This window comes from Cynocephalus volans, chromosome 3, assembly GCF_027409185.1.
Source record: "Cynocephalus volans isolate mCynVol1 chromosome 3, mCynVol1.pri, whole genome shotgun sequence".
In the NCBI taxonomy this organism is placed as follows: Eukaryota; Metazoa; Chordata; class Mammalia; order Dermoptera; family Cynocephalidae; genus Cynocephalus; species Cynocephalus volans.
The window spans coordinates 1,574,042-1,594,305 of NC_084462.1; the positions used below are offsets into that span (position 1 = coordinate 1,574,042).

The window sequence follows — 20,264 nt, forward strand, 5'->3', positions numbered from 1 at the left end:
CGTCCCCCAAATACACACATTTAGGGGCCCTGTCTGACATCTTCCATTCAGGACCCACCCTGTTTTGATCCACCACCATCCCTGGCACCTGCCTTCAGGGCCCGCCCCACAGTCCAGATGTCCCACATTTCAGATACCTACCTGCAGACACTGCACCACCCACTTCCCTCCTCCTGGCAGGAAGCCTGCTGGCTGTCATACCCTTCTAGAAAGAGGCCTCCACCAGATCATACAACTGTCCCTCTTCATGCCAGTAATGGCCTGGATTGGAGATGCAAGCTGCCCAGGGGTCCCCAGTCTTACCTGAAGCATCTCCATTCTCGGTGCCTCTCCTACCTTGTCTACCTGGCTTGTTATACCTGTGGGCTGTGGGGGCGGCAAGGCCACTGGGGGGTGGCAGCATGCCAGAGTAACCTGGACACTAATCCCGCCGGGGGTGAGAGGTGGACAAGGTCAGGGAGGCGAAGGAGTAGCTCAGCATAGCAGCCCACTCCCCTACCATCAGTGGCTCCAGTGTGAGACACCATGGTGAAGTTGACCTCACAGACTCAGTCCACAGGTGCTAGAGACTGGTCCGTGTAGGAGGCACAAGAAGTAGGACATAGGAAGCCCTGCCACTGCCCATCATGGGAAGAGCCAAGGGGAGGCTGTAGGAGGCTCCTTGGCGCCACAAAAGGTGCTAGGTTGAAGCCTCAACCATATTCCACCTGAGACAGACTGAAAGACAGCCGTTCCTGTGCTAGAGTCCAACGTTGTAGGAGGAGTGTGGCTTCAATATTAGACTCTGCCGAGAATCTGTGCTAGGAGGGACGCCGCTTGTACCCAGATGCCCCCCAAGGGATTCAGCCAGAGCCCCATCGCCCCCACACCCAACCCCCTAGAGGCCAGAGCTGTCCCCAGAAATTGGTGTGGTTTAGGCTGTTTAACTTGTTGACTAAGGTAAGCCTCGCCTCCTGTCCTGCAGGGGACGTCCCGCCCACTGGGCCGCAGCCTCAATGTCCATTTTCTGGGCTTACTACGCCGTCACCCCACAAACAAGTGGGCGTGTCTGACATTCGCCCCGCCCACTGCACGGTAGACTTAGTGGGTGTGACCCAGGCTCTGTCCTTCCCTCCCCCCTTCCCCGCGTAATGGGCAGGGTTCCGGAGCTCAGCTCCGCCCCGTGGACCCCAGGCGTGGTCTTCTGGGCTCGGCTCCGCCCCACGGCACAGCGGTAGTGTCCGAGGGCGGGGCGGGGCTGGCCGGCTCAGATCAGCGCCGGCTTCAAGCTGCCATAGCGGGAGTTCTCGGTGCCGTAGGCTTTCGGCACGCTGTAGATGCCCGGCAGGGGCTTCCAGTGGGGGCCGCCCCGGGGCGCCTCCAGTGGGCAGAAACGGTCGAGCCGGCGGAGTGGGTGCAGCGGGGGGCTGTAGGATTCCTGAACCAGAGACAGGGCCCCGCGATGCGGCACAGCTAGCGTCACCGGGCGGGCGCGGGACACGCGGGTCCGCGGCGGTCGGGGTGGCCGAGAGGAGCGCGGACAGGGCGGCCGCTGTGGGCCGTGGCCCCAGGCCTGGGGCGTCTCCTCGAAGCTCCAGTAGGTCAGTGAGTCCTTGCAGGGATATCCGGACAGCTCCTTCCTGTGGGAGGGAGGGCAAAGCTGGACCTCGGTCCTGAAGGGACTGCAGACCCGAACTCCTGAATTTCGAGGCGAGGACAGATTTGTAGGAGTCGGGGACCCCTTAGGAATGACGTGACCGGAGACTGATAGCCTGGACTCCATCCTGGGGAAGGAGTGTCCGGAGGCACAAATACTGAAGGGGGCCCCTCCCTCACATCCAGAACCCTCTCTCTCGGGCCGTCTGCAGCTTTCCTGTCCCTACCGCGGCTTCCTAAGAGTTGACACTAAGGACCCCTGGGCGCTAAAAGAGGTAGGGGCCGGGGTTTGGACTGGTTCTTGTGTGTGCGGGAGTTGACGGCCGAGACTACTGAGGCAGAGGAGGGGGGCCGAAAGCAGGGCTCGGCGTCCGGCGGCCCCGCGGGGCTGTGCAGGGGGCGGCGCTGAGCGAGGGCCCCGCCCACCTCGGGTAGAGCCGGAAGTCCTGGGCCGAGGTGCTCAGGTAGCTCCGACGGCGGCCCGGGACGCCCCGGTCGGACACTGGGCAAGTCCTGCCGGCCAGCTCGGTGCTCCTCGCCCAGGGGATGAGAGCCTGAGGAAGAGCGGAGAGGAGGGATGAGCAGGAAAGCGGTTTCCTACCCCGTTGCAGGCCCCGGCTCTCGGACTCGGAACTGCGCTTCTTCGGCCTCAGCAGCCCGGCTGGACCAGGCGCTCACGCCCAGAACCAGAACCAGAATCCTTCCTGACCAATCCCAGCCGGGGTCCTGCCGCTTCGCTCCCCACAGTAGAGCCCTGACCAGCCTCACCCCACAAACTCAAGTACTTCTTCCCGGTCAAGGAACTCCAATCCAGGCCCCCAGCCGCGGAAGGCCTTCCCCGTTCGGCCCCCAGTCTCAGACCTGCTTGGTCCCTCCACGAGAGCTCAGCCGCATCTGGGGCAACAATTCCACTTTACCTCTTCCTCGCCAAGAAAGCCGGGAACCAACTCCCACCCCGACCCCCCGTCTCAGAATATTCTAGTCCCGCCCCGACGGTAGACAGCCACCTAGACTTGTCCCCACCTACATCCTGCTGTCTGGCCCCGCCTCACAGGTCCAAGCCCCTCCCCCAGCCTCTCTAACCTCCAGATTCTGCCCCAGACCCTTTAGCCACGCCCTCAAATTCAAAATTCCTTCTGGCGCCGCCCCAGGAGCTCCTAGCCTGGTCCCTAGCCTCAGAGTCCCTCAGACCCCGTCTCAGGCGCTCTAAGCTCTGCCCCATGGTGCCCGCGCTGCCTTCCACTCCGCTACCTGGGAAGGGCCCCCACGGTGATGGTCCGCAAACTTCGGGGGCTGGGGCCCGACGTAGAAGGTGGCGCCCTGGTCCAGACCCGGCCAGTCCACGTACTGCGCACTCGTCTCGCTGCTCTGGTGCTTTGTGATCAGAGGGAGGCACCAGCCACGGTGTCTGAGCTGCGGGAAGGAGACCCCGAGCCCCAATGTGAGGGCACAGGGGCCTCAGGTGCGGTCCCCAGTCCTGTCCCTCGCGGATGATGGCACCCCAGAACCTTACCTTTTCTGCCAAAGCCTTGATCCCCACAGTCCGCGTGGGGTCCTCAGGCTCTGGAGCCCTGGGCTGCGCGTAGGGCCCGCCATGGGTCTTGGACACAAGAGCCGAGCCGGAGGTTGTCTCCCATCTGTTGATGACCTCGTCGAAAGCCCAGATGCGTAAATCCTGTTTTGCGGCCGGGGGAAGGGTCTCCGCGACTGTGGACTAGGGAGAAGGCACGGGACTTCAGCTAAACAGACTCAGGACCCGCTCCCCCCACCCCAGCTTTGATCTCTTCCAGTAGATCCCCAGCTCTTTCCCCTCTCCAGTCCCTGGCACCCAAGTTTCTGGATTTCCAGGACCCCTCCTTCAGCCTAAGGTTCTCTTACCTGCACAGTGGGCGGGGGGAAGGGTACGGGTGGGATAAAGTGGTGGGCGACACTGCTGCTGGTGAGATGCCAGTTGGGCCAGGATCCAGGCACCTCGGTTCTAGAGATGGGGGGCCATGGGGGACCATAGCGCAGAGCTAGGGCCCAACCGGCCATGGTCCCACCCCCACCCGGTAGCTAAGCAGAAGCAGGCTTGTTGTTGCTGTTGCCCCAGGTGACAGAACCCACCCATCCTGAACCCAACCAATGAAGGACCTGTAGACATGTGGATGGATAGAATGAGAAAGAGACCCAGGGACAGAGGGGTAGGGACGTCCAGAGAGGGGGTCAGAAACCCCAAGGGGGGCACAGAAACACAGAGAAACATGGAGAGGAAGGTGGAGACCCAGAGAAAGAGGAGGGCAGAAAGGGGGCAGAAGGGGAAAGGGAAGGAGTCCAGAGGGAGTTTTAGGGTCCCAGAGAAGGGGGATGGGGAGAAAAGCAGGGACCCTCCCAGCACATCAGGAAATCTGTGAGAAACATCCTCCTTTCCTACAAGATTCAAACTCTCTCGGCCGCCTTCTCCCTCTGCCAGACCTGCCCACCTCGGGGGTAACGATTTCCAGACATCCTCAGGACTCTCCCACCCTCCCTGTGTGCGCTGAAAGAGGCGGCATCTGGCATAGGCTGTCCTGGCTGCCTTTGATTTGGTTGAAAACTTCCACCTGGGTTTGGGGGTGGGCAAAGAGAGACCCACAGAGAAATACACAGGGAAACAGCAAAAGAGGGATGTGAGAAAAGCACTTCCATGAGTGAGAGAGACACACACACAGGAAAGTGCGAAAGACGGTGAGCGAGAAACAGATCCCAACAGCAAAAAGAAATGTAGGAAGGCAGAAAGAGAGGGAGGTGGGAACCACAGGTCTAAAACAAGATGTAGAATCAGAGGCAGCCTAGTCTGCCCTTCGCTGAGGCCCAGTCTGTGTAGGAGTGGGAACAGGGATGTCTATGTCCTTAGCTCAAAGCTGGACATAAAAAAACCTGTGCATGTGTTGGCAACAGGTGTGGGAATAGATGAAGTGGTATCCTGAGTGTGTGGGGTCTGCCCCTGACTTCCCTGGCCACTTCCTCACTAAAAAGAGCTTTTGGTCAAGCTTCTGCCTCCCCAGTCACCATTATTTCATCTCACTAGCCCATTCTTCAGACAGGGAAAACTGAGGCCACCTTCTGCAGCATGACCCAGGGTCCCACTGACAGCCTCTAGTCAGGCTTCTGGGGCCCCTTTTCCTGTTGGATTTTCCTGGCCCTACTCAAAGCCCATCAGTGTCCAGTGACCCCTGATCCTAGCAAGGAGGGCAGGCCAACGGGTCAGAACCTCATGTTCTACACAAGCTGGAGAATTTTAAGGTCTATTTCTTTCACAATGTGGGGTAAAGGTTGGGATGGGGAATGGAGGTAAAAACCTGACGGCAGCTCCTTACCCAGGGCTGAACTCTTCAGCATCCTGACCTCTTATCATTCAACCGTGCTCGTGCGCCCTTTGTGATGGGTGGCTCACGACCTCCAAACATAATATTCTAAGCCAACACTTGCCCCCACTGACCAAATAAGATTTCTCATTTGAACCCTATCTCCTAGATACTTAAGGGCCTTCTGTGGACCCTGTTCTCAAGGTCCTCTGGCTGGCTGCTTGCATGTTCGTTTCTATCCTTCCAACCCACTTCTTGACCCATTCCTTATCCCTCTCTCAAGGGTCAACAAGGCAGTGTCCTTTGAGATTGAATGGTCAGCAACTTAAAGCTGAGGGCCTCTGATGTTCAAATCCAGGAGAGTTGATCTGGGGAGTTACGGATTAGGGCTGATAAACAGTAAGCACTCAGTAGATGTTGGCTCTTATTATTGTTGTTATCATTATTATTACCCTCAAGTTCCTCCAGGAGAATTCCTATTCATTGAAACCCCACTCGGTTTCATCACCCATCCTGCAACAGATTGAGCTCTCAAAATCAGACAGCTGTGATATTGTGATCATTTAACAAGCTCCCAAACAGAGGCCCTTAGAGCAGCCAGGCCACCCGTGATGTTCCTCAGCATCCATTTCTCTTCTTTCTCTGCCTGACCAGTTCCTGGGCATGGGCCTCAGGCCCGGCCAGTCCGGCTTAGGAGTGTGCAGACGCAGGCAGTGTCAATTCGAATCCATCGCCAGCCCACACGGCCCTGGGCATCGGTGGTCAACGCCCGCACATAGGACTGCTTGGCCTTGCATTCAGATACCCAGTGCCTCCGATCCACACCCCGGCAGCCCCCTGCACCCCCACCAGGGTCGCCTTCCCCAGTGCTATCAGCCTTGCAGCGGGTCTCAAAGAAATACTGGCGGAGGGGACTGCCACCAGCCGCAGGCACCTCGCCCAACACCTCCACCTCTCGACCACGTAAGTCCACAGCCGTCCGGCGGTCTGTCACCCAGCTGCTGACTGCATCACACACAGCCAGCTCACCCCGGCGACTTGCTGGTGCTGACTCTCTCACCCCACGCCGGCTGCGGTTGGCTGGGGCAGCTGCTGAGTCCCCAAAGGCGCCAGTTTCCAGCAGGAAGAGCAGAGGGGGCCCAGCAGGGGTGCCCCTGGACAGGGCTACTCGAGGGGACAGCAGGTCCCACTCAGGGGCCAGAAATGGGGGCAGTGGTGAGGGTGCGGGATGGGGCTCCATTGAGACACTGGGGAGGAGGACAAGGAGGAGGATGGGAAGGGAGCATGAGGAGTGGGGGGGCATCTCTCGGAGCACCTGAAGATAGAGAGAGGGAGGCTGGGGTTAGAAAAGAGGGTAAAACTTAGGGGTGGACAGAAGTTGGGAACCCCGGGGAGGCCTGCATGTCAGAACCTGTGGTAAAGCCCTTGTTCTAGAAACTTGGGGGCCCCTGTATTCTAGGACTTGGGTAATGCCTGACTTCTAGAGTAATCATAATTATTCAACTACTATTACTTAACAAATGGGGAAATGCTCAACAAATGGGGAAATACAGGCTCAGAGAAGTTAATGACTTGCACCAGGTCACACAGCCAGCAAATGGCAAAGGCAGGACTTGAACCCTCTCAGGGCAACTCCACTCTGGCATTCTGCCTCTACAACCCTAAGAAACCTTAAGTTAAGGGTTAAGCAGCCTAGAGGATGTTCCAAAATGTTGAGAAAGGCCATGATCTGGAATACTAGGGAGACCCAAGTTCAGCTCAAAACTTCTGCTAACAAGGCAAGATACTTCCTCTCTCATGTGGGGCCTTAGTTTCCCAGTGTGTGAAACTTAGCTGGGACCGAGAGAGGTTGGGGGACCATGGATATTGCAGTTTCTCTACAACATTCTGGAGGTTCATCCACCTGTGGTTCTGGGGAAGGGTGGCATGGAAAGGACTGGGATGCAGCCAGAGGTAACCAAACCTGTCAGTAGCACCTCCTCCGCCTCCAAGATCCGGGGATGAGGGCCCCCAGGCTTCCAGGGGCCCCTGTGGAGGACACAGGTGGCCCCCGCCTTCCTGACATCTCAAGAGAGGGAGGGGGCAACAACCTAGGCGAAAGAAGGAAACAGGCAAGTTATAGAGGCAGGTGGGGGATGAAGCTTGAACCCTTGAGCACCCCTTTCCCAGAGTTCCTCTTAAAGTGTAGGGTACCCGAGAGTCAAGGCCCCGCCCCCTTTTTGGAGGCCCCTTCCCTGCCCAGGTGATGGCTCCTGGCTGGATGGGAAACAGATTGGGGGAGGAGAAGGGAGAGGCGGCAGGATGAAGGAAGCTGGAAAAGATTACATCCCCCTCGGCCCATTCATCTCCCAGATGCGGCAGGGGCGGGGCTGGCCTGGACACCCAGGTCCCTAAGGGCCCATATTCAAGAATCCCTGGGTCCCCAAGGCTGCTTCCTGGAATGTTCTCTCCTCACAGGACAGGCCAGGGCCCGCCCAAGACTTCTACTGCACATACCTGGAGTGGTTGCCTGTCCTGGCTCAGAGATGGGGTAATGAGAAGTGTGGAGAGTAAAGAGGAGCACAGGTTGACCCAACCAGGACCAGGAATTGCCTCCTCCCTCAGACCAAAGAGCCCTGGGTTGCAGCTGCCTCCTCCTTCAGACCAGGAGCCCAGGCCCCCGGCCCCTCCGTCAGACCCAGGAGTTCTGGAGTTCAGGCCCCTCCTCCCCGGGATGGTCAGAAATGCGGACTCCCAGGTCCCCTCTTCCCCAGAAGATTTGGGCTGGGGACCGGCCTCCTGAGACCCCGCTGACGGGAACAGACTGCACATCTCAGACATTTCCCTCCTGCCTCAGTTTCCTCCGCCAAGCCCCGCCCCCTCCAGCTCCGCCCCCGTCCCTCCCTAACCAGGGGCAGGGCGACCCGGACGCCGGAATCCCGGGGGAGGAGGCGCGGCGGCTCTTACCTGGGGCGCCCTCCTCGGCTCCTCCGGCTGCCCCTGGCGTGGCGGCGGCTCCTCCTCCCGCTCGCTGGCCGCAGGGACGCCCGCTGGCCCGCCGGCTCCTCGCTGCTCACGCTCAGGAGGGCCCGGGTCGGGGGCGGGGGCGGGGCGGCGCCCGGCGGCGGAGGAGGGGCCGGGGGATCCCGCCTTGCACGCGCGTGCGGAGACCTCGGAAGCCCGACCCGGCTCGCTCAGCCCAGCCTGCCCCAGTCCCAGGAGTCCCGGCCCCCAGCCCCTCCTCCTCCCTCGGACCCAGGAGTCCCGGCCCCCGGCCCCCTCCTCCCTCAGACCCAGGAGTCCCGGCCCCCAGCCCCCTCCTCCCTCAGACCCAGGAGTCCCGGCCCCCAGCCCCTCCTCCTCCCTCGGACCCAGGAGTCCGGGCCCCCGGCCCCCTCCTCCCTCGGACCCAGGAGTCCGGGCCCCCGGCCCCCTCCTCCCTCGGACCCAGGAGTCCGGGCCCCCGGCCCCCTCCTCCCTCGGACCCAGGAGTCCGGGCCCCCAGCTCCTCCTCCTCCCTCGGACCCAGGAGTCCGGGCCCCCGGCCCCCTCCTCCCTCGGACCCAGGAGTCCGGGCCCCCGGCCCCCTCCTCCCTCGGACCCAGGAGTCCGGGCCCCCAGCTCCTCCTCCTCCCTCGGACCCAGGAGTCTGGGCCTGAGAGTCCTTTGCAGTGTTTTGCCAATTAAATGTCAATCCGGGGCAGATTCCCACCCTCTGCTCTCATCCCCACTTTCCCAGGAGCTCCACGCCAGACATTAACCAGCTGGGCTTGGGCAGCGATAAGGACTGAGGCCCGGGGAGACAGTGGATGTGGGGGGCTCTCCCACATAGTCCTCTCTTCTGGAATTTCCTGAGTGGGGACTGGGGAGAGGGTCTTGTCCTGAGCTCAGATAAGAGAAATTCAAGGTATTATAGGATTCAGAGATAGACCAAGAGAGGCTTTTAGAACAGAATGACCTGCTTGGAGAAAGAATGAATAGTGACAGATGAAGAGAGACAGGAAAAAGGGACAGAGATGAGGGGGCAGACATCCATGCAGAGAGGACAGAGACCCAGATAGAGGGCAGACACCTCAAGATAAGGGGACGGATCCCCAGAAGGGGAGACAGCACCTCCGAGAGAGAGACCCTAAGAAAGATGAGAGGGAGCTGGAGAGTCTTGGGACAGTCATATGGTCAGCAGAGCCCTTCACCCTACCACACCTCCACCCTGGGACTCCGGTTCCCCTCCCCCTGAGCTATTTTCAGAATGAAAGTTGACACCCACCTCGGGGGGTCATCCTGCACCCCTCCCTCAGCCTAAATATAGCATGGCAAGGTGGTAGGAAGGGTGTCCCCGGATTAGGGTTTTCCCCTCTCCTCCTCCCGATCTCAGCCAAGGCAACATAGAAGGAGGCTCCAGTTGTTTACTGGAGGTTCACTTTCCAGTCTTTGGGTGTACATTTGGGTCACTGAACTCTCCACACTTCCTCCGTTCCTAAACACCCAGCACTGCCCACCTACCAGAAAGACTGTGTAACTTCCAGTCCTTGATAGGATAGTAGGGATGAGTTTTCAAGGAAGAGTAACTGGAAAACAGTCTCTGTCCCCCTCTCTCTGGGTCTGTCTTCCTCTCGCTGGGTCTCTTTCTCCCTCTCTCTGGGTGTCTGCCCTCCTCTCTCTCGCCCTTGGGTTTCTCTTTTGCTTTGTATCTCTGTCCTCTCTCCAGGTCTCGGTTAGTTGCTCTTTGTCTCCTGATCTTTGGGTCTCTGTGCCTTCTCTCTTGTCACTGTGAGGGTCTGTCTCCAATTCTGTCTCTAACTGTGGCTTCTCTCCATTTCAGAGAGAAATGACTACCTAAAGGTTATATTATTTTCAAACATTATCAGACTCTTCCCACAATCTGTAGTTCTCTCTCATTGTATAGAAAGTTGTTGGATTAAATCAGGGGTTTCCAAACTGAATTCCTTAGCTGTATTTCAAGTTGCCAAGAGGGTGTGTTCTCCTCAAACTGTTCCCCTCTGATGTTTCACACTGGTACCTCTAAGTAAGATATTATTTGACCCACCCCAAAAAGGAGGTTTATAGCTAAAAATAACAACAACAAAGCTCTATAAACCACTGGATGGGTTTTAATAAATTAATACAAGTAAAACACTTTGAATGATGCCTGGCACATGGAAACACTATATGTGTTAGTGATTATAACCATCTGCCTCTTCCTCCTCCTTTAAATGCCCTTTTAGTTCTGAAAGACCTCTAAAAACTTTTGGCTTTGTGACCTTGGGTAACAGCCTCCCTTCTGAGCCTCAATTTCCTTGTCTGTAGGAAATGAGGCTACCAGACCGGAGCGGTCCTGTGTGTACCAGCAGGCTGATGAGGACATGTGGAGCCAGGCAGCCTGCCACAAGTCCTGACCCCCTGAGGACATGCTGTGTGACTTTAGATACTAATCCCCTGCTCTGAGACTCTGCTTTCTCCCCTGGAAAACAGAGCAAGACCCCCAGTTTGTCTGACAGCCTTCCTTAGCTGCAGGGAGGATGGGTGATGTGCCCTGGTTTAGGATCCCTTTATGATTCTGTGGAATAGGGACTGTGTGTCTCTTTCAGGTTCAGGGGCACTGACTTTCTCTGCCTTTTTCTTTTTTGGTTCTCTTTTTCTGAGGTTTTATGGTCTATCTCCAACTCTGGGTGTCTGTCCCTCTCTCTCTGGGGGCCCTCTGGGTCTCCAAGACCCCACTCTTGGTCTCTGTCCTTCTTTCACTCTGGCTTTGTGTTCCCCTCTTTCTGGGTCTCGTTCCCCCTTCCAAGTCTCTGTCCCCCCTCTCTCTCTAGGTCTTGTGTCTCACTCCCTGAGTCTCTGTTCCTCTCTCTTTGACCCCTCATCTCTGAGTTTCTATCTCTTCCTCTATTTGGGTCTCTATCCCTCCCACGGTCTCTGTCCCGCTCCCTTTGGTTCTGTCCCCCATAATGTCTGGGTAGAGTAAAAAGAGTTTTCTCCCCCTCGCCCCTTTCCCTTGTGGCTCTAATCTCCATGTCAGGGAGCAAAACTGTAGGGCAGGGCAGAAAGAATGGGGGGGGGCTTGAATGGCAAAATGAAACAGATGTGGGGTAAATGGGAGCAGCATCAGCATCGTCCTAGTTCACCCAGAGCCCCTCTGGATGAACACCTTGATTCATGGATACGGAATCCAACCCCACTCCCCCTACAATGGTTAACACTGGGCAAGCTGGTTTAGTACATTTCCCAGAGTCCATACCACCACACTTACTCCCTGACACATGATTCTTCCCCAGTGTTGTTGTCCTTGGGTCCTAGTGCTACCACTAAGTGCAAAACAATCCAATATGGCCCTATGGAACTCATATATACAGTCCATCTCAACCCAACGTTCCTATAGGACTCACACAATGACAAAACTCAATGTAACTCAACTCAGCATGGCCCTATAAGACTCAAACAGTCAGACAACCCAACTGAACCGGCCTTACAAGACCCATGTGGTTGTATAACTCAATACGGCTCAACTCATGGCCCTGAAAAACTTCCAGCCTACACAACTCAACCTAACAGAACCCTAAAAGACTCATTTGGTCATACATTCCAACCCAACTTACCCTAATGTGACCTAGAAAGCTCACATTCTATCACTTGACTCTCCATTTCCACATGACTCACAAATTCACAGAACCTAAAATAACGTGGCCCTAGAAGTATCACAAAGCTACACAATTTCCAACCTGTCTCAACACAATTCAACAATACCGTGCATGACCATTCAATCAATCTTCACAATGCCATGGGTGACCACCTAACTTGACCCAACATGGCCCTAGTGGACTCATCAAATTACAGAATCCTGCATGATACAGTTGGACAAGACTCACCCAGACTCACAACCCAACTCAACCTGACATGGACCTAGGAAACAGAAAATGGAATGACCACACCTATCTTAACATTACCCAAAAGGCCCCACAAACTTTGCACAATGCAATGCAATATGAACAAATGGAGCCCCCTCAACTCAACACAACCCACTGCCATTCATTGGTGTTTAAGGAGGTATCCACCAGAGCTATCAAACCACACAACTCAAGACCCAACAAGAAAGACTCAGTGTTCCCCCACTCATTACCACTTAACCTAGATCTTCCTAAATCCAGTCCCCTCCCTTTGGCCTTCCCCTCCACCCGTCCCTCCCACTCTCCCTCCCTCCAAGGAGGTGTGAGGTCCTGCAGACCTCAACTGTCCCTCATACTTCAGTGACCAGGTGTTTCCCTGGGGGAGCCCAGAGTGGAGGTGGTAGTTCAGGCACCTCTCCATCTACCAAACCCCCATTGGCCTTGCCCTCCAGTGTGCCACAGGGCTGCGTGTCCACATGGCTGAACATCCCAGCCTCTTCGCCCTCTGTCTCCCGGTGGTAAAAGTAGCTGAAGTTGGAGACAATGACTGGCACGGGCAGGGAAATGGTTAGCACACCAGCGATGGCACACAGAGAACCCACTATCTTGCCACCCACAGTGACAGGCGCCATGTCTCCATAGCCAACCGTGGTCATGGTGACCACCGCCCACCAGAAGGATTCCGGGATGCTGGTGAAATGGGAGTCTGCCCGGTCAGCTTCGGCAAAATAGACTGCGCTGGAAAAGAGGACCACACCGATGAAGAGGAAGAAGATGAGGAGGCCCAGCTCACGCATGGATGCCCGAAGCGTCTGGCCCAAGATCTGCAGGCCCTTTGAGTGCCGGGACAGCTTGAAGATGCGGAAGACACGCACCAATCGAATGACCCGCAGGATGGCCAGTGACATGGCTGGCTGGCCCACTCCCCGCTGCCGGGCCAGCTCAGTGCCCAGTGCCACAAAGTAGGGCAGGATGGCCACAAAATCGATGAGGTTCATCACGTTCTTGAAGAAGACCGCCTTGCTCGGGCAGGCCACCAGGCGTACCAGCAGCTCAAAGGAGAACCAACAGATGCACAGCGTCTCCACCACAAAGAACGGGTCATCGAAGGGCAAACGGGGTGGAGTTCCAGGCACTGGGCTGGAGCCATTCAGCCGAGTGGGGAACTGCAGGGAGGAAAGGGTTCAGGGAGGGCCAGGGCTGGGACAATGGGACAACCTTATTCATTGTTTAAATATCCAACTACTCTCTACAGATTGGTCAGTAGCCGCTGTCCCAAGGCCCCCAGTGACCTGGCTGTCCTAGACTCCTTCCCAGAACCTCAGTGATCATTCCTGGACAGCTGACTTTCTGGTCTTCTGACCTGATTTGTAGCTGGAGAGGTGGTCCCGGCCCCTTGACTGGCGGGAACTCCTGAACTGACACTTGCATAGGGTACAAGCCCTTCCCTTTCAAGTCCCGCCCCAAGCATTGATTTTCTAGGTGAGGACGGTCCTCTCCCTGACCCCACCCCCTTGCGCCCTGCCTTTCCTTGCCCGCCCCAACCCCAGCGCTTTCTGTAATGGTGAAAGAACTCTACGCCGAGCCCCCAGGCCACTCCTCTCACGGCCCTCAGCCTGACTTTGTGATTGACTCCTCCTACCCCAGCCCTCAGGCCCAGCCCTCTGGCTCCAGATTCTTAGCTCGCTTTCTTCAGGCCCGTGGTCTCACCATCTCCAGCCCATCCTTCCAATTGGTCACTGCCAGGTGCATAACCTCCAGATTTTTCACGTGCATAACCTCCTCTCCATCACTGCACAGTTTTGGCTTTTAACGTTCTGCCCCCTGGATCAAGGACCCTGCCTTCTGTAGGCCGGGTCTCTCACCTACCTCAACTCTGCCTTCTGATAGGACAGGTCCTCCCACTCAGAGTTTCAGGCCCTGCCCCTAGCCCAGCTCTTACTGACGGAGTCGCCTGGTCAGGATCTGTCCCTGGCTTGCCCAGCCCGCTCAGCCCCTTGCCTCGCCTTATGATTGGCCCGTTCCCCGTGGGCACCGCCCATCTCCTCTCAAGCCCGCCCTTCTCCACCCAGGCTCCGCCCCTCACCGAGCCAGCGGCGGCCACCAAGGCGAGCCCCGGGTTGTCGCGGTCGTCGCGGAAGTCGGGCAGCGTCTCGAGGCAGAACACGACGATGGAGACAAGGATGACGAGCACGGAGACAACGGCGAGCACGCGCGCGGCCTGCGAGCTCTCGGGGAACTCGAAGAGCAGCCAGAGCTGGCGCGCGAAGGCCCGCCGGGGCAGGGGGCGCTCCGGCGGCACCGGGCAGCCCTCGTCCTCGCGCAGGCGCGCCAGCGCCGCCGCGCCCAGCCCGTAGAAGGCCACCTCCTCCAGGAAGACGTCGAGCGGCACGTGCGCCGGCCGCCGCAGCCGCCCGCCCGACTGGTAGTAGTAGAGCACGGCATCGAAGCTGGGCCGGTGCCGGTCGAAGAAGTACTCGCGGCGTGCGCCGTCGTAGAAGCGGCCGCGACGCGCCGGGTCCCCAAGCAGCGTGTCTGGGAAACGGCCCAGCGTGCGCGCCCGCGTCTCGAAGCGCAGCCCGGCCACGTTGAGCACCAGCCGCTCGCAGCAGCCGCACGGCGGCGGACACCGCGGCTCCATGGTGCGCGCAGCCCCGGCGATCCGCGGACGGACGTGTGGCCCCGACGCCCGGCCCGGCGCGGCCCCGCCTCGGCCGCCGCCGCCCCAGCCGCCCCAGCCCGGTGTCCGGTGTCCGCGCGTAAAAATAGCCGGGCCGTCCGGCCAGGGCGCGGGGGAGGGGGCACCGTGACCCCGGCGGGGCAGAGGGCGGCCGGGCGCCCTCTACCGGGACGCCTGCCTCCCCCCAGCCGCCGCCGCACTGCGCTTTCTCGGCATCCATCCCGCTTTGAGGTCGTCTTTCCCGCCGTCTTTCTGCCGCCCGAGAGCGCCGTCCTGCGTCTCTCCTAGCTTCCGTGTCTACGTGCCGTCTTTTTGTATGAAAATCCGAGCCCTCTGCTGGAGTCACATATTTCCACACCTCCATTTCTCTTTCTCTAACTCTCTCTCTTCCTCTCTCCCCCCTCGCCCGGCTTCCCCATCCCCCACCCTCATCTATGTGTCTCTCGTTCGCTTGTGTGTCTTTGTGTCTGGCTATGTCATCGCTTTGGGTCTCTAGCTCTGTTGCGGATGTGTCTCTGAGTATCTTTATAGGTCAGTTATCTCTGAGGTTTGCCGCTCTGGGGATTTCTCCCAGTCTCTGTGTCTTGGTCCCTTTGGATCTCCTCCGCCTTTGTTTTGACTCTTGTTGGAAGGCGGGGGGCCGGGGGGAGGGCAGGGGTCTGTCTCTGTTCATCTCTTGTCTCCCTTGATCTCTCTGTTTCTTATCTCTCTGGATCCCTTTTTGCTCATTATCTCTTAGCCCTTTCTGTCTCTGTCCCAGGGTTTCTCTGGACCTCTCCTTTGGGTCTCTTACTTTCCGCATATCTCTGAATGACAGGGAGTGTATGTCTTAGGGCTCTAGAGGACTCAGGGTCTCTGGAGTCACGTCTCTGAACCTTCTCTCTGACCATCACTCCTGGTCAGCTCCACCACTGTCCTGGTGGTTGTCCCTGGGGTCACTCTGGCAGTTGCAAACCACTGAACATGTGCACGCATACCCTGTCCCCTCTCCATAGTCTGTCCAGGGTCTCCACCTGGATTCTCTACAAAACTTTCTGAGACCCAGAAGGGCCTGAGCTGTAGCCTTGAATAGCGGAAAAGGAGGCGGGCTTGCCCGGAACAGGAGGGCTGTGGGTTGGGGAGATGCTGCAGGGTAACTCTCAGGAACCGAAGGGCAGGCAGGCGATGGCCTTCCAGTCACTGGTGTCCAGTGACACGGTAAAAATAGCCCCATCGGCTTGGGGGGAAGTGGGGATTGGTCACTTGGGGCTCCAGGGAATGGGGTTCTGGTCGCCCTCTGCTGGGGGTGTGGAGTAAGGCACTAAAGGTTATAACCCTGCTAATTCTGGCACTGTTTCTCTTCCTGTCTACAGTTCTTTCTGGGATGCTGTGTCTCCCACTAGATTTCCGTGTCCCTCTCTCCAGGTCTCTATCCTCCCTCTCTCTGGGTCTATGTACATCTTTCATGGTCTTTGACCCTCCCTGTCTCTGGTTTCTGTCCTCTTTTTCCTATGTCTCCTCTTTTCTCTCATTCTCTCTGCCACCACCCCCCCCCCCTTTGAATCTCTGAACTCTCTATGTTTCTGTTTTCTGTTCCAGGGCAGAGTCTTCCATAAATCACCCAGAACTCCTTCAGTGATCCCAAGTCTCTTCTTTGAGTTGAGGTGGCATCATGATGGGGTCTGGTTTTTCTGAGTGGCACCTCTTCCCACAGCTCCTTAATTCCCACCCAGCTTTGCACACCCTCAACCTGACCAGTTTGCCATCCTTCTGCAACCCCAAACCTTTTGGGGGTTAGGAAATCATGGCCTATCAAGAGCAGCATCTCCTATATCCCCCTCCTCTCTTGCTCTGTTGCTGTTTGTTTGGTGGCTGGCCAGTACAGAGATTCAAGCTTTTTTTTTTTTTTTTTTTAAAGATGACCAGTAAGGGGATCTTAACCCTTGACTTGGTGTTGTCAGCACTGCACTCTCCCAAGTGAGCCACGGGCCGGCCCCTAATGGTTGACTTTATAGGTACTTCCGGCTCTCATGAGATCCAGTACACCTGGTTTGATAGAAATTCCAGTCTGGGCCTGAGCCTTTTCATCAGACTGCACCTCATGCAATTCTATATTCCTCACCAGTCTCCTCTGAGTGGTCCTACACTGATTGGGGGCCAGATCAGCTGTCCTTGCTGTGCCCCAGTGTTCCCCTGGTGCGCCCATCTCCCACGTTGTCCACACTGCAAACACTTCCCATGGGATGGGCCATGCTCCAGTCCCTTGTGATGACTCACCAGCCTCTGAGTGGCTCCTTTTTTTTTCAGTTGTGGCTCCTCACTTCTATGTGGGTACATGGAAACCCTGTTAGTGGCCTTGCTGGCCTGGAAGCCACCAAGGCCCTCTTCTCCCCTGTCGCTTCCAAGCACCTTCACCCAAAGGGCACAGCTGTGGCTTTTGCCAGCTCCTGCTCCTGGCGCTCAGCAGTTCCAGCCTGGAAGCAGCCAGGACTCAAATTGGTTGGAGCAGTTTTTTCTTTCTCTCATCATGGCTTCTCCCACCTTCATGCACTCCATAGGTCTCTCCTCCTCTTCCCTTGATCTCTTGCAGCCCTAGCTTGGCTGTTATTGCTTTTTTATAATTGTAAATTAGCTGATTTGTAAGAGAGAGTGGGGACTCTGAGGACTGTCTATTCTGCCATCTTGACTGGAAGTCAAATTTTCTATTTTAATATCTTTTCTATCTTAAAAAAAAAAAAACAATGTCTTTCCTTTCCTGCTACTATTACTTCTCTGCTTCCCTCATAACAAAACTTCTCTAAAAACTTTTCTCTACCTGAGGTCTCCACTTCACTTCCCACTGTCTTGTCAAACCTCAGTCTTTATCTTATTGCATCTCTCAGCAGAACTGGATACATTGAAAACTACCTCCTTCTTGAAGAACTTTCCTTCCTGGCCTTTCTGGACATCACACTCTTCTGCTTTTCCTCCTACATCACGGTCAATCTCCTTTGCTGGTTTTCCCCACTTTATCTGAACTCTAAATGTTGGAGGGCCTTGAGACTCAGTCCTTTGAGCTCCTCCTTTCTCTATCTTCCCTCATCTCCTAGGTGACTTCATTCAGTCACATGACTTAAAATACCATCTCTATTCTACTGACTCCCAAATTTAGGTTTCCAGCCCCAAACTCTACTGTAACCATCAAACTCATATATTCCAAATTTATTTCTTTTTTTAGTGGCTAGCCAGTGCGGGGATCCAAACCGTTGACCTTGGTGTTATCAGCCATATATTCCAACTTTCAACTCCATATCTCCACTTGACTATCTAATAAGCATCTGTGATGTCCAAACCCAGAACTCCTTCTTAATAATCCCACTCTTCTCCAAGTCTTCCCTCAATCAACAGCTTTATCCATCACCCAGTTGCTCAGTCTACAAATCTAGGAGTGAGGATTTTTATTAAGGGACAATAGCTTCGTTTTTAAATTTTCTTTAAACTTGTTATTTTGAAATAGTTTTAGACTTGCAGAAAAGTTGTAAAAATAGTAGAGTTCCCATATATCCTTTAGCATCCACCAATTTAAACCATAATACAATTATTTAAGCCAGGAGATTAACATTAAAATACTGTTATCTAAACTACAGACCTTATTTGAATTTCACCAGTTTACCACTTACGTTCTTTTTCTGGTTCAGAATCCAATTCCGGATCCCAAATTGTATTTAGTCGTCTCCTTAATCTCTAGGAGTTATTTTTAACTTCCCTCTTGTCCATGCACTCTAATCCCACTCCTACAGGAACTGAATAAGTGAGCTCTACCTTCAAAATATATCCCTAATCTAGGGGCCTGGCCAGTTAGCTCAGTTGGCTAAAATGTGGTGCTGATAACACCGAGGTCTAGGTTTGATCCCTGTACCAACCAGCCACCAAAAAATAAAAAAACAAAAACAAATAACAAAATATATTCCTAATCTGACCACTCCTTACCCCACCATGGCTACCATCTTGGTCCAGGCCATCATCTCATCCCTGGAACTTGTACCCTCCTAACCATTTCCTGTTTCCCCTTCAGCTCTTTCCCTGCATTTTTTCCCACCATACTATTGAAGTGATCTTTTGAAAATGTAAACTAAGGCTGGCTGGTTAGCTCAGTTAGTTAGCACATGGTGTTGTAATACCAAGGTCAAGGGTTCAGAAACCCTTTACTGGCCAATCACCAAAAACAAAACAAAAAAATGTAAATTAAGTTATATCCTTTCCCTGATCAAAGCCCTTCAGTTACTTCTATTTTTTTGGCAAATAAATCTGTCCTCTGCTTCCGTGTAATACTTGATTCAGGCAAGAATCACCAATGGCTGCCACAATCATTAGGTGAGAGATGGCTGGGAAACAGAATATTTGCACATGTCAAAGTCTCACTGCTGAGATTACCAGGGGGAAAATGTACTTTTATGAGGAGAGATCAGGTAGTTAGCTCATTAACCATGTAACCAAACTCAGTATCATAATAGTGGAACCATCTGACAGTATGCATCTCCAGATGTGATGCAATATGAACGCCTAAGTATCACCAGGAAAGTGTTCTTGCCAAAAATGCTTAACTTCAATCTATTCAAGTCTTCAGACTCAATTTCCATTTCACAGACAAAACAGGGGTAGTGGAACAAATTAAACACTATGAGAAAACAATCAGACAAAGAATGTGGGACATTCTACATAAAACTGGTCTGAGGAGGAGGGTGGGAGAAGTCATGCAAAAAAAGTGGTGTGTGTGTGTGTGTGTGTGTCTGTCTGTCTGTCTGTCTGTCTGTCTGTCTATTCTATATTAGACTAAAGAGACATGACATTCAAATGCAATGTGTGAACCTTGATTGGATCCTGGTTCTGATTAAAACAAGATATTCTTGGGTCAATAGGGAAGATCTTAACGCGGGTGGTAAACTTTCTTAATGGAGAAAGTAATTTTGTGGTTATGTAGGAGAATGTTCTTATGCTTAGAAGATACTATGTATGTAGGGGCAAAGTACTGTTCAAATTTACTTTCAAATGGCACAGAAAAAATACAATATGGCAGGACTAGTTTTGTTTATTTTCTTTAAACTTCTTTTTTTAGACTTACTGAAAAGCTGCAAAAATAGTACAGAGAGTTACTATATACACAGACAAATAGATAAAACAACCATGTCAAAATACTTCTCATTTTCTTAATTAAAAAATTGGCGGGGGGGTTGGTCGTTTGCTCAGTTGGTCATGGTGTTATAACGCCAAGATCAAGGGTTCAGATCCCCACACCAGCCAACCACCAAAAAAAAAAAAAAAGTTTTTTGTTGTTGCCTGTTGGCTGGCATAAAATACTTTTTAAATTATGTGCTTTTATATTACATACTTTTTTTTTTTTTTTGCAGCTGGCCGGTACAGGGGTACGTTTCTTTAAACATGAAATTAGTCATTCTAAATTTTGCAATAATTTCTATAGTTATCATTACACATGCATTTGAATCTGTCCAAAAAACTTAAAATACAATGCCTAACTTCGTACAGGTCTACAGGGCTCTAAACAACTTGTCTGCTAGCTCTCTGATCTCCTGGCCAACAATGTGACATTCCTGCCATCTGGTCTCAACTCAGGACCTTTGCACTTGCTGTTAGCCCCGCCCAGATCTCTCTTCCATCCCGGCCTCTAAATGTTACCTTTTCAGAGGGGCTTATCTTCCTTTCTAAAACAGCCTCGCTCTCACTTCCCATGCTCTTACTCTGCTCTATTTTTCTTCATAGTGCTGAGCACTATTTGAAATTATT

At 54.4% G+C, this 20,264-nt stretch overlaps 3 protein-coding genes across 4 annotated transcripts; all 3 read right to left on the reverse strand.

The window, feature by feature from the left end:
- Positions 1 to 2: 2 nt before the first annotated feature.
- SAXO3 (stabilizer of axonemal microtubules 3) lies at positions 3 to 3,712 on the reverse strand. The gene is made up of 5 exons (XM_063089737.1): positions 3,514 to 3,712; positions 3,149 to 3,349; positions 2,887 to 3,048; positions 2,062 to 2,189; positions 3 to 1,619 (listed from the first exon to the last, which is right to left on the reverse strand). The coding sequence occupies exons 1-5, from the start codon at positions 3,667 to 3,669 to the stop codon at positions 1,247 to 1,249; spliced, it is 1,020 nt and encodes a 339-aa protein (XP_062945807.1). The 5' UTR covers positions 3,670 to 3,712; the 3' UTR covers positions 3 to 1,246.
- A 1,640-nt stretch (positions 3,713 to 5,352) lies between these two features.
- Positions 5,353 to 8,181, reverse strand: NTF4 (neurotrophin 4). 2 transcript variants are annotated; one of them, XM_063091603.1, is made up of 3 exons: positions 7,908 to 8,181; positions 6,925 to 7,051; positions 5,353 to 6,276 (listed from the first exon to the last, which is right to left on the reverse strand). In XM_063091603.1, exon 3 carries the CDS (start codon positions 6,262 to 6,264, stop codon positions 5,632 to 5,634), a length of 633 nt encoding a protein of 210 aa, XP_062947673.1. In that variant the 5' UTR covers positions 6,265 to 6,276; positions 6,925 to 7,051; positions 7,908 to 8,181; the 3' UTR covers positions 5,353 to 5,631. The 2 variants fall into 2 exon arrangements, with proteins under 2 accessions (XP_062947673.1, XP_062947674.1); XM_063091604.1 differs by lacking the exon at positions 7,908 to 8,181 and adding an exon at positions 7,458 to 7,477.
- Positions 8,182 to 10,031: 1,850 nt separating this feature from the next.
- KCNA7 (potassium voltage-gated channel subfamily A member 7) lies at positions 10,032 to 14,548 on the reverse strand. Its single transcript, XM_063090609.1, has 2 exons — positions 13,911 to 14,548; positions 10,032 to 12,990 (listed from the first exon to the last, which is right to left on the reverse strand). Exons 1-2 carry the CDS (start codon positions 14,463 to 14,465, stop codon positions 12,175 to 12,177), a joined length of 1,371 nt encoding a protein of 456 aa, XP_062946679.1. The 5' UTR covers positions 14,466 to 14,548; the 3' UTR covers positions 10,032 to 12,174.
- Between the last annotated feature and the right edge of the window lie 5,716 nt (positions 14,549 to 20,264).

What these genes read in the sequence shown, in the direction of transcription:
- SAXO3 (XM_063089737.1), bottom strand. Translation starts at nt 3,669, where the DNA reads ATGGCCGGTTGGGCCCTAGCTCTGCGCTATGGTCCCCCATGGCCCCCC. An exon ending in ACCGTGGGGGCCCTTCCCAG is followed by an intron (nt 2,190 to 2,886) that starts GTAGCGGAGTGG and finishes GCTCTTCCTCAG; the next exon opens with GCTCTCATCCCCTGGGCGAG. An exon ending in GACTTCCGGCTCTACCCGAG is followed by an intron (nt 1,620 to 2,061) that starts GTGGGCGGGGCC and finishes TCCCTCCCACAG; the next exon opens with GAAGGAGCTGTCCGGATATC.
- KCNA7 (XM_063090609.1), bottom strand. Translation starts at nt 14,465, where the DNA reads ATGGAGCCGCGGTGTCCGCCGCCGTGCGGCTGCTGCGAGCGGCTGGTG. An exon ending in TGGTGGCCGCCGCTGGCTCG is followed by an intron (nt 12,991 to 13,910) that starts GTGAGGGGCGGA and finishes TCCTCCCTGCAG; the next exon opens with TTCCCCACTCGGCTGAATGG.
- NTF4 (XM_063091603.1), bottom strand. Translation starts at nt 6,264, where the DNA reads ATGCCCCCCCACTCCTCATGCTCCCTTCCCATCCTCCTCCTTGTCCTC.